This window comes from Coccinella septempunctata, chromosome 4 (genome assembly GCF_907165205.1).
Source record: "Coccinella septempunctata chromosome 4, icCocSept1.1, whole genome shotgun sequence".
Classification (NCBI taxonomy): domain Eukaryota; kingdom Metazoa; phylum Arthropoda; class Insecta; order Coleoptera; family Coccinellidae; genus Coccinella; species Coccinella septempunctata.
The window spans coordinates 7285321-7298361 of NC_058192.1; the positions used below are offsets into that span (position 1 = coordinate 7285321).

The 13041-nt window shown below is 35.8% G+C and overlaps 1 protein-coding gene across 4 annotated transcripts; it reads left to right on the forward strand.

Moving 5' to 3' along the window:
• Window positions 1-33: 33 nt before the first annotated feature.
• On the forward strand, window positions 34-7506 carry LOC123311589 (vesicular glutamate transporter 1-like). 4 transcript variants are annotated; one of them, XM_044895636.1, is made up of 9 exons: window positions 34-323; window positions 789-1022; window positions 5123-5294; window positions 5352-5585; window positions 5655-5829; window positions 5912-6163; window positions 6568-6844; window positions 6972-7092; window positions 7253-7506. In XM_044895636.1, the coding sequence occupies exons 2-9, from the start codon at window positions 991-993 to the stop codon at window positions 7436-7438; spliced, it is 1449 nt and encodes a 482-aa protein (XP_044751571.1). In that variant the 5' UTR covers window positions 34-323; window positions 789-990; the 3' UTR covers window positions 7439-7506. The 4 variants fall into 4 exon arrangements, with proteins under 4 accessions (XP_044751571.1, XP_044751572.1, XP_044751570.1 ...); XM_044895637.1 differs by having other exon boundaries at window positions 34-268; XM_044895635.1 differs by having other exon boundaries at window positions 34-259.
• Window positions 7507-13041: the final 5535 nt, after the last annotated feature.

Sequence of the window (13041 nt, forward strand, 5' to 3'; positions counted from 1 at the left end):
CATTAACTCGTTATCGCATCTAAGAATTTATTCATTCATCACCTTTTTCGAATTCAGACACGTTAACAGATAACATTCATGTATAGTAGTTGAAAGTGAGAATTCAGTATTTGAGTTTTGAACCGGAATTTTTCCAGTATTTGCTATATTTTGTCCCTGGTTTTCCATGTTTGCAGGGAAAACAGAGACATTAAAAAATTCAGCTTTATCTTATTCCAATATTATTCTGCGCTACTGCATAGTGTGAAGTTGGGTGGAGGTACGTAAGGTTATTGTTATGTTTTATATTAACTGTGCAAAACTGCTAAAGATAAATAGTTCAGGTAAAACCTATTTCGAAGTTTTGAAGGGGTTCCTGCAGAAAGAGTGAAAACTTTAGTGGAAATTTTTCATTAAGAAATTTAAAACTTCTTAAATTACCATGAGAAATTTGTTGTATGAATTTAATGCATTTCCCAAATAGGTCACAAGGAATTAATGTTAGAATTTAATAGGAATAGTATTGAAAATAATTCAAATTCTTATATCATGTTGGGGAATTGTTGTGGGGGAAAACCCTTCGAAAAAATTGCAAATTTCACGATTTGTAAATATGTTTTAATATCCGCTCTTTGCTCCGCGCAGAAATTTGCAACTCTTGTAGGGCCTCAGGCAACAAATTGACCAACTCGCGTAAAAAAACGCTGCACTAATTTTGCAAGCAGTTACATAAATATATAATATACCTATTATTTGTGGTTTTCATTCTGGTTGACTCGAAACATTTTTCATGAGTATATTTCTCCCAGGTTTCATTGTCGTCGGTCAGCAGATTTTCTAAGCGGAGCTCTGCTCTGGGTTCCTTGAATGTTAGATTCAAATCCAATTGAAATGGATGCTCACGTATCTTCAGAACCGAGCAAGAAAATGTAAAGAAAAGTATAACTTATTGTGATAATCGCATACCTCAACGAGCTCCTAGTGAATAGAGATAGATGATACAGTGGAAATATGGTAGTTGAAAAGGGAATACCAGAGACTTGGTGAGTTTTATCCCAGATGAATATTTTATTTGATATTTTATTCTAGTCCCTACTGTCCTACTGTGAGCTCATACCGTCCTATTTACAGATTTTCAAAATAAATTGTCGAATTCTCTCACGTATAGCTTAGCATGAAGAATTATTTGAAAATACCTTCACCAAAAATATTGGTTTTGATTTTTTATATATATTCCATTCAGTTTTCCACTTCACCGTTGAGTTGTATTTTTTTTTCTTTGAAAATTTTTCGGAACGTGTTATTTCAAGCAATGACGGCTCGTCCGGGTATGCAGGGTCGGCCGGGCCGACCCAAAAATAATCGAGAAATGGAAAATAATTATAATTATTTTATTCTTCAAAACTTATTCCAAATGATTAATTTCGATATTAAATTCTCGATTAATTCCCTAGTAATACGTACGACAACTTATTTCGATCAACGTGACGCCCCTGTCGCCCTGAGTTAGTTTATTTCGAAGTTCTCTTTCCTTACGATAAACACGCTACACGCTAGGTCGGCCAGCCGGCAGTAGCCTAGTGAAACGCTTCAAGTTATTGTACTATACAGCCCCTACGTCGCACGCAGTTATCACCAAGTTGAACATCGTATTACGTCGCTGCTAGATACATACACGGTCGGCCAGCACGAGTTGGGCCTACCTTGCTATGGTTTGGTCGTTTAGTTGTCATATTTCTAGATTTCCTCATTGTCTATTCTAAGATATTATATTATCAAATGAATAGTAAATCATTAAATATTATGTCTATTTTAGAAAAGAGCGTATTCGCACCTTTTAAGAGTAGTTTTAGTCAATGAAAATATAGTATATCCCTAATTATAGTTAGATTTTTTTATTATTAAATGAATAGTTAATTTTTGAAAAAGGGTATTCCGACCGTATAAGAGTAGTTTAGTGATTTTTTGACCATAAAAATTCGTAATTCCTAGTGAATTTATAAGGGCACGGTGATTTCCAAGCTTCTTGAATACGCGTAGGCCGGTCGGCCGAGCCTCGGAGTGGGGATATAAGAATCGCATCCGCATCGCTGTTCGCTGTTCCCATATTATGAATTGAATTAGGTCAGTGTCGTAGAATAAGAGAAAGGGGTGCACGTGTTTATCAGTTTTCTTCGATTCATTTCGTAAATTTTGACAATCTGAGTGGTTCTAAATTTCTCTAATTGTTGAATAATTGGAGTAGTAGCAAATCGAAACAAACTTTGCATCCTGTCACAAGATCATGTGACAGTAGAAGGAAGAATGGTGAAATAAAGAAAGGAAAAATTAGTACATTTTCACTTGAAATCAAAATTGTAGATGTGTTTCAGTGAACTTAAAATTTTGATTCGTATTGACGTTTTGTGTTGTAATAAATTTGTTATCGGTATTTACAGAGAGACACCGAAGAAGAATAAAACTATTATTCAAAAGCTGGGCAAAAACAAAGAAGTATAGTACATTCTTTCTCCAAAAACAAGCCTTTATATCGCATTGAAAACGAAACTTATATACACTGTTGTATAAAAATAAATCAGACTATATCAACAGGATGGGGCATAAGTCTGGAATAAAATTAATATTTCTTCAATATTAATCAACCACTCAAAATGAAGACACTGAAACCCACCAATTGCTTTTCAATTACCTTCTTTTTCTATCAATGAGTAGTTTCTCAACCAATAACTTAACATCAAGATGCTGAAAAACATGTCATTTCTGATTGCATTTATTTTTGGGAAATAAAATTGAATATTTTTTTCCATCCCTTAGCCGCAACCCTATCCAACTTATCTTCAGAAACTTAATCGACAAAAAATATATCAATATTTAATTTTAGAAAAACAGAGATTATGGTGGGATTCCGCGTTTTCATTTTCAGTTATTGGTTGAAAAAATAGATATTAATTTTATTTCAGGATATTCCCCTGTATATCCTGGGTCTGGCCGACCCACACCTTATGGGCACGAGCCGTCACTGATTTCAAGTCTTATTTCCAGAGTTGAATATTTTGAAAATAAATTTTTTCAATTATTTCATTCTGTTGTGTTCCAAAAAAATGTATGTAACCCGTAATTTTTTTCTGCTTGAGAAGAACCTCTGTTCCTTATTGAATATGTCCTGTTGCCTGCTGTACATTACCTATCATCGAAGTATTTGAAACTACAGAGAGTTCATTGATGGTGATCGAGGTAATTATGTATAATTTTTCGAAAAAGTCGATAAGGCTAAACATTTTAGCAGATATCATTGTGCAATTTAGGGCATGGTCGGAAGAATTGTACTAAGTGAGTTTCCTTTGTTGTTGAAAAATTTCATTATCACTAGCGAAATGTTTCGAGTAAGTACGATTGTTGCATGAACGATTTTTTTACGGCGTGATAAAAATTCCTTTTCGAATTGTGCAGCAATAATGCTAATATCCCCACAACAAAAAATTCTATCGCCATAATCCATTATTGTTCGGTTGGGTGCATTGAAAATACTCTTTTTTGTGAATACCGTAACAATTTCAATCCAAGTGATTCAATCCAACGACTCTTACTGAAAAATAGTTCTGACATGATAGAGATGGAATAAATGAAATCATTTCTTCATTTTGCCAGGTACCCCAAGGATAATTCGCATAATATGTTTCCTGAGGAAGGCATAATTCCAATATAGAATTTTTCATGTCTTTTTCACAGCTCCAATCGTCGAAACATTTTTATGAACCATCCAAATATTTGTTCAGTGGGCCATGAATTTTCATCTGTATCCGTTTTTTGAACTATGGTACAGCAGAATCGCAAATATTATGAATATTTATTATTTGAAATTTCAATTAACAGAGGCTTCGCAAAAATGATACCCCTACCCAGGTATTTTGATACCATTCAAGGTTCATCGCATTCATTTGGGATCATGAATTCAGTACACTTTTTTTAGAATCCACAAAATTAATTTACAAATTTTAGTTCAGATGTTATATCCTATAGTTTGCATTTTATTCGATATAGTGTAGCGAGCATATCGAAAATTGAAGATAACTCAGCTTTACCTTATATCTGTCCTAGTCATTTTACAACTTTCTTTGTTTTTTAATTATAATTATTATAATCTTGAATTTTTTGTGTTGTGATCAAATTGAAGGCGATACCATGAAAAAATTTTAGAGGGATCTCATTTTCTAACTACTCGAGACTTATTAGGAACATTTTTTTCATTTAGGGCCCTTGAACAGAATTGACATTTCCGTTTCCTCTAATATTCTGATTAATTCGAATTACACAACCCAAAACATTTATGCTACCATAAAAAAACGAATCAAATGAGCGAATTAAGTATGTATGAAACTCAGAACAATTACATAGTCACTGCACTCTACTTCCCACTACTTGAGAGTCATGATAGATAAGTAGGTAGTTAGCATAAGCGATTTCACTATAATTTAAATCCATATCTTTTTTCAAAAAAAAGCGCTGAATAGAGGTTCAAATAACGATGAATGTCGTAGGTATATCGCGCTTTTCAAACCCTCAAATGATTTGATTTTTTCATAACATTATAATGTTACCTTATTGTTTCAAAACAAATATGACCAACACCAATTTTTGACAAAGAAATACTTCTTGAATTTTTCAGCAACTATATTCATTCATACCCTGTATATGAGAGTCATAACTTTTTGTTTCGGCGTTATGTATCTTTTTGATCAAGAGACCACTCTAGTAGGCTTCGCAGAATATGACAAAATACAAGGAGTGCCTACTGTAGGATAAAAACAAATAATTTCTTCACTGAAATTGTACCAACAGAGGGAATTGCATTGCAGTCGATAATTCTAACAAACTAATTGTGTTATTGCGTAAAACTGCCGATAAAATTAAAATTACTGAGGGGAGTTGTAGTTTCAGTTGATTACAGCATGAAATCTATCAGCAGTACTGAGTGCTACATCATTCAAAGTGTCTGGTAACTCATAGGTATTCTTACTATATATTGATGAAGATTAATTAAAAAATTCACCATCTCTTGCCTTGTATTGCTTTCGATACACTATAAATCAAGAATAATCAGAAGAACTTCATCTAAATAATTTTTATAAACTTTTTTTTTTAGTACTCCTGATGAGAGTCCAGGATGGAAGTTCTGGAAGAGAAGAAGATACGTTGTAGCATTCATGGCGTTTTTAGGTTTCTTCAACGTTTATGCTCTGAGGGCCAACCTGAGTATAGCTATAGTTGTAATGACTGAAAACAAACCAGTTCTAATAGGCAACGATACAGTTTATGTACGTTTACAACCATAATGAATAGTTCTTCTTCTTTTCAACCCTGAAACCTTTCAGGTGAGAGAATTCGACTGGGATTCAAAACTACAAGGTTATGTGCTAAGTTCATTTTTCTACGGATACATCACCACCCAATTGCTGGGTGGCTGGTTGGCCATGAAAATTGGGGGTCAGAGGCTGTTTGGAATTGGTGTAGGAGCTACAGCTTTCATGACCTTGATCTCACCACTAGTTGCGAATATTTCTGTATATTTATTCATAGCGCTCAGGGTTCTGGAAGGGATTTTTGAGGTAAAGATCTATGGGTATACTAATTAAACTCTCAATTTTGTCATCTTGTTTTATGTTCTGTTGGTTTAGGGTGTAACTTATCCATGTATCCACGCTGTCTGGTCCCAATGGGCGCCACCTCTAGAGAGGAGTAGATTAGCTACTTTTGCCTTCACCGGTTCCTACTTTGGAACTGTAGTATCAATGCCAGTGTGTGCTCTACTTTCTGAATGGCTTGGATGGCCAAGTATATTTTACGTTTTTGGTAAGCTGTATTGAATCATAACTTGTGTCCTTGTTGATCGAAAACTGATCAATCTTGAGCTTGAAACATATTTTTTTGGCAGGGGTTGTTGGGGTCATTTGGTTTGTCATGTGGAACGTCTTGCTTTACGAGAGACCGACTAGCGATCCTAAAATATCTAAAGAAGAGTTGAAATACATAACGGAATCTTTGGGGACTACTGAGAGGAAGACGGTGAGACACCCATGGAAAAGTATTTTGACTTCAGTACCTGTATGGGCTATAATAGCCGCTAATTTCAGTGAGAACTGGGGTTTTTATACTTTTTTGACCCAACTACCGAAGTATATGAAAGGTGAGTGAGTGTTCATCATACATTCAAAGCATATCACTGATCCTTTTTTCTTTCCATCAATTTCCATATGTCTACCACAATGTGATTTCCATCTTACATGCAATCACAATAATGACAAATTCCTTGGAAATATAATTGAATCGTTTATTTGAATTTTATGTGAGGTTATAAGGAATTGCTCAATAAATCAATGGGTGATTGACGATTTAATGAAATCTTTTCGCGACAGAAAGATCCTGTTCAGTAACATCCGCTAAGATGACATCCAAAGATAAATTAGTGCATTGATTTCAGAATCGATTGAGAATGGGTTAATTTTATGAAGGACGCTTTTTAACCACTATGGACAATCAGAAGTCCTGGATTTACTGTGTTTCTCATTATATTCTAAACATTTTTTCCAGATATTTTGGAGTTTGACATTGCACACACTGGGTTCATGGCAGCATTGCCTTATTTGGTTATGTCAATTATGCTCCTTTTGTCTGGCCACATCGCTGATTGGTTTTTAGTGAAAAAAATTCTGACAGTAACTCAAGTTAGGAAACTTTTCAATTGTGGAGCGTTTATTTCGCAATCGATTTTCCTCATTGGAGCTTCCTTCGCCACCACAGCGACCATGGGAATGATATGTTTGATATTTGCAGCTGGCCTAGGATCTTTTTCGTTGGCTGGATTCAGGTAAACAGGGTTGGTTTACACAGCGTTTGAAATTTTGACATAACTTCTCTTCTGGAAATAAAACAAAGTCTTTACATTATCCTATAAATATCTTTATATCTTCTGATTTCAACTATGTTTTTAACAGTGTGAATTATTTGGATATTGCCCCACAACATGCCAGTGTTCTTATGGGAATCGGTAATACCATTGGCTCAATTCCAGGAATAGTGAGTCCCATATTATCAGGATATGTGGTCACAACCCCTGTGAGTATTCAGTGTTTGCAGTTTCAAAGCTATGAAATTTCTGAGTGATCAGATTTTGATAAAATAAGATTAAATTGATAGAAATCTATGGAGTATTTGTTGAAAAAAATTGATTTGTATGTATTAATAGGTTGATAACCATTCTGAAAACTTTTTTCAGACGAGAGGGGAATGGCAAGTGGTCTTTTTCACAAGTGCGGGAATATATTTAACAGGATGTATAATCTACGGACTTTTTGCAACAGGAGAGTTGCAACCATGGGCTGAGCAGGCTGGAACAAACCTTGAAACCAAAACGGAAAAGAGTAAAAATGGAATCGACAACAAGGCCTTTCAGTCCAATTGATAATGTGATAGTTTTACGATAAAATAACTGGCTGTAGCTCAAAAATAAAGTTATATTTACACACTAAATCTGATGTTTCGAATTCCAACCAACCCTAATGAAGAAATAAAATTTGAATGATACCTAGGAAGAATTCTGTAATTTAGGTACAGCTTCTCAAGCGCCATCCTTTAGGAGTACTCTCAAATCGGTTGATACTACTGAAGAAATCTAAGCGTATAGTCAAGGATATTCGTGATAAGTTCACTTCATCGGATGTAGATGGCAGAAGTAACGTAAATTGGAAGAATTGCGAATATCAAAAGGACTTACTTTTTTTTTCTGCATAATTTCAGAGGCCCATAAGTCCGGAACTGTTATGTTCATGTCATCTCAAATATGATTTGAGTAGTGGTTAGTTAAGCTGAAAATATTTAATCCAAGTTTTCTTCCTTTAGATTTTCCTCCAGCTGACTTGGGTTAATTTTGTTTTGAATTGTCCAAATTATATATTTTCTACCCCATTAGCCTTTTTTCTCTCTTCAAGGTGACAAATGCTTGGTGACTCAGTTGAGAGATACGAACAAGCTCCTATCAAATATCCATCTCAGGTGGGTTAACAAACAATAGGCAATCAAGTCCCGAAGAAGCTAAAACTTTGGGTAAAGGTGTGGAGCATAGGTTGAGTTTCTCCGAATCACAGGTAACTATATTTTAATCTGTCAAAACTAGCATACTTCTCAAATCAGCAAGACTCTTTCGCAGACCTCTCGTCTTCCGAAGAATATTACCTAGGTCAGCCACGGGTAGTAATAATTTCCCAAAAAAACAGAAAGCTTCTACAGATTCGGCAGATTCCCATTTGACGCCAGTTTACCACCCGCGGAGAAGAGCTGGCCAACTAGACATTGATTAATCGATGTGAATTCCGATCTTGGACAACTGAAATACAAATTGCTGAACAAACGTTCTATAAAGATACAAAAGGTGAGCTCGATGTGATTTCACGGGAATTAACGGATTTGATTGATTTTCGAACAGGTCATGATGATGTTGCATATACGGTCATATGCCCAACTATCCTGATAGAGAACGATTAACGTAGTCGACTAACTAGTCCTTTTAATCAATCTGGAATATTTGCAGTTCGATTGAGAAATGAGCAAATCTTGGTGTCACAGTGAAAATATTTCTCTGATGAACTGAGGGAAAATGAGCTAGACCTTATGAAATACACGTTAGATAGGACTTCTTCCAGTGCCCCTTCTAGTTAATATTGGTGACAACCGTGGCATAAATTGGCCATTTTGGACGTTGTGAGCTAACGTCCAAACGTTAGCTATTATATTCTTCACCTAGGAGTGTGGTCCTCTTCCTTGTCTTTTCTCTATTTTTCATTAGTGATCAACTGGAGTAATTGATGCACCACCAAAGTCAGAATTGATTCAAATCAACCTTTTTGATTCCCTGATTGTCAATGAAAAAAATACCGAAAGTGCCTATCTACAAATATATGCCACTATACCTCAAAAATGTCATCGCCAACATCAGCTCAGATTTGTGGCCTTCTTTACTTCACTTCTTTCACGGTTTACACGCATAATTGGTTGTGGGACTAAGTAACATGGTCCCTAAGTTCATTTTCACGACATTCCAAGTCCGATCAATACTTGTCTCGGCTCAAGTACTATCTATTTGTTTTCCCACAAGATTAATTAATTACCCTTGTCAACAGGGTTTTGAAGGTATTTCTTCGGACCATTTTTCTTCTCCAGCCAAAGTGTTTTATTCGAAATCCATTACACTTGACCGTTGTAGCGCCCCCTAGGGGCCTGCTAGCAATTAGGGCCTCAGCGTGTTGTCCATATACACGATTGATACCTGTTAACGGTTATCAGCGTTTCAACGGTTAAGATTATTTGTTTTTAACTTCATGATCTAATTGGTAGGAAAATGGCTTGTGCTTACTCACAATGATTGAAAAGATAAGTGTGTACAATTGAGAGATTTCGAATAATAATAGAAATAAAAAGGAAAGGAGTAAAAAAACCGCTGCAAGAAAAGGTCAAGCCATTTCTGACACAAAAAGTATACTTTTTGTCATACAAAAACGCTCTAACACAAATTATGTAGTCGCTCTGAAGCAATCTTGCCTACTGTTGCCATTTCAGGTAGGTAAATATGAATAATCTGACTAATAATTTCCAGAAATTATATCCCTTTGAATCGGTACCGTTGTTATCTTCACCATAGCCCTGTCCAAAGGTTTTTTACCACCCTCATAGCCATTCTCGAACCGATATTTTGTACTACATCATCGTTGTCCGTTGAATTGTTCCATTGTACCGATATTAATAGGTATTGTCACAATTTCAAGGCCAATAAGCTGACAATGAAAGTGGATGCGAACCACTGTAATTTATATACTTGGGTACTTCGAAGGAGGATGACCCTCTACCCGAACAATTGAATATTCAATGGTTTGCGTGCGTGGGTCAGAAGTGAAAACTATTAATAATGGTCAATAAAAATTTAAAATGCTAATAAAACTGGAACGGTAGTTGTTTTACATTTCGACACATTTTATCAGTTCGCCACATCATTCATTATGATGGTAATATTTTTGTCGGGTTTATAAATCGAGAACTTATGGTGGGGCATTAATATTCTGACATAAACAAACCTTTTAAGTCTGGGGAGAAGAAATAGGCGACGGATTTTTAGCATATCGTTCAATATTTATACAGGCCAGTTGTCGAAAAGATTTCAGGTAGGTCACCTCTGTCAGAATCGACTCGAATTTGAATTGCATTATCTGGATCGGAAGTTGTACTGAATTTGGTGATGTGCCATCAATTTTAGATGGCAGCTAAAAGGATGAATTTTCAAATCTGGTGGTAGAATCGTATGGAGAACTACAGAACATATTTCACTCTTCAAACTGATGATAGATAGATTCATTCATATGAATCACCCTGTGTCTGTATATTAGAAAGCCTGAAAATTATAAATTGAATTCAGCCAATTATGCGAATACTTCTCGTTTCCCTTAAATGTATCATTGATAGAAACTGATGTTCTGCTTTGGTGAATTATTATCCCAAATGGATCGAACTGCTTTTTCCTCCACATTCTGTGTCCGCTGTTGATATAAGCGACATATGGGCAACTTTCCTGGTCTCGTAATGTGGGGACAATCCATTCAATTCGCTTACTAGAACCGCAACTCACTGATCACCTAATTCTATTAGCTTCCATAAAAACCGAAACCCACAGTTTCTTTATGGGAAACTCAGTAGTTTTTCTAGTATGTAAACGGCAGTTCTCAAAAGGGTGCCTTTGGGAGTTCAAGGAAATCCAGATTAAGTTGAGTGAATTATCAGAAAACAGCTGCCATAAAAACGAGAATATGACGCTGAATATAAAACATGCTTTAGCATGAGAGAGCTATATTTCTTTTGATATTTTGTAGTGTTGAATTGGCGAATTTCGGTCAAAATATTTTTCTCTCTCTTCAAATGCAGGAAGAGAATGATTAGGGTGTTTATTTTTGTTCATATATTGGCATTTTCTGGGAAGTATCAAAATAAAAAGGATCATAGAGCTGGTGAAAATGTTTAGGTGCCTCTGTTCTCCACTTTGGCGATTGTCTGTAAAACGTGAGGACAGACAGAGTTAATGGAATGGAAACATTACTCTTGTGGTTGCGGAACACCCTCTTGTTGAATGTGATGAAATTAAGTAGACGCCATATTTTATATTGCGTCCTTTACGACATGTGAACAAATGATACGAAAAAGTAATTTTGCTGAAAAGCCTAACTTTCTGATAGCAGAGCACAAACGAAGACAATCTTGGCTTGTTATTTTGGATTGTGAAATTCTCCAGCGAATGTGTACAAGATGCTTCAAGATAATTTTTTATTGTTCTTTTGGAATTAATTACATTAATACTGTTTTATACCACATCGCAAAGCGCAGACAGAAAGTTTCCTAAGTTTTTTTTGGTTTGCTAAACTACAATATCCAAGGGCGGATCCAGGATTTTTTTCTGGGGGGGGCACAACGGGCAGACGAGCAAAAAAATCAACAGTAACTGTGAGAAATGAACTTCACTTTTATTTTTAAGAGTTCAAGTATGTATAGAAAGATCCGTCCGTCTGGGGGGGGCACGTGCCCCCGTGCCCCCCCCCTAAATCCGCCCTTGACAATATCAACCCTGACAGACTGGCCTTGATTAAATGTATAGACTAAGAATTTTTTTTGAGTAAATTTCGACATTCGGGCAACTCAAAATTTGTCCCATCTCAGTAAGATATAGATATCTACATTTTGGCCTCTTAAAAAATTATATTCTGGAAATTTAAAATTGAATTCTTTCCTTTCATTTCGAAGGACCATGTTTAGGCCTACAGACACTTCAGACAGTTCGTCACCAGGTAAAACCTAACGGTAAATTTTGAAGGGACGGTTTCTTCTACTGACGTAGAAGGGCATAACTTATAATTGCATAGTTTAAATTCGGAGTCAACAGGAACAATTATTTAGGACCTTGTAAACATATGTTTAACGTTCATAAAACATCAGTTTCGCTCCCTGCAGACAATGTAGTGTTGACGTTTCTTCCCTGAGATGTCACAAGATAAGGCTTCTGAAAAATGGTGGTCTTCCGAGCCGTGGATCCTTTGTTTTCGGGGTGAAAAGTCGGAAGGGGTTGCAATCACTCAAGATAACTATCTGTCGAAATTCAAGAAACCTCATATTTTTTTCCGTATACCGCGAATTTAATATCAACCGTTTGTCCACTTATCTTATGAATCTGGTAGGTAGCACATCGTTTTTTATCTCGATACGAGATCTGAGTTATGTAAAATCACGTCAAAAGAACAATACGAATATTTTTATGCACGTCTAACATGTCAACGGCAGATTGTATCTTTTTTTTTGAGTGGATATGGCAGGAACATGACTGACTCTTTAGCTACCCCTGAAAAGTTGTGGCCTATTTCTGTGACCTTGAAGGCAGAATGAAAAAGTTGCTTCCGGTCAAAAGGAATACTGAAAAAAAATGGAAATCATGCAATCCCAAAAATACCAACAATCTTCACTTTTGAAAAAGTTTGACCTGAAATTTTTATTACACTAGACTTGCCAATTCCGAGTTATGTCTGTTTGTTTAGTGATTTCATTTAATATTAACGAATATTTGTTTTTTAATTTCCTTATTCGTAATTTTCTTCATCAGTGCTTGCAATCTGCTCAAAATACGGTCTAAGCCCATCTACATCCTAGAAGGTCCAGACAATGCTTGCAGCCAACGGAAAAAATGGCACTGGTGTCTTCGAATCTGCCAATATCTCAACCAACCAGTCGATAAACACGATTCTGTCGGTGCTAAAGGTATCGGAATTGTTTCAATAAGTATTGTTGGACATCCGCAATATCGCAAACAGTAGCAATATGCTAACACCAAGCACATCCGCGGGTGGAAACCGTATTTGGCTTGTCACGTTCGGAATTCACGACTGTACCAGAGAACTTCATGCTCGAGGAAGAATACCATTTTTTTTTCTCCGTTAAGATTCATATGAATTTCAAGAATGAAGTTGGTAGATGAAGAAAGCG

Excerpts from the sequence above, each read along its gene's own strand:
- LOC123311589 (XM_044895636.1), top strand. The coding sequence starts at position 991 with ATGGTAGTTGAAAAGGGAATACCAGAGACTTG. Across the intron at positions 5,830-5,911 it reads AAGTATATTTTACGTTTTTG|GGGTTGTTGGGGTCATTTGG; the intron begins GTAAGCTGTATT and ends TTTTTTTGGCAG. Across the intron at positions 6,164-6,567 it reads ACTACCGAAGTATATGAAAG|ATATTTTGGAGTTTGACATT; the intron begins GTGAGTGAGTGT and ends CATTTTTTCCAG.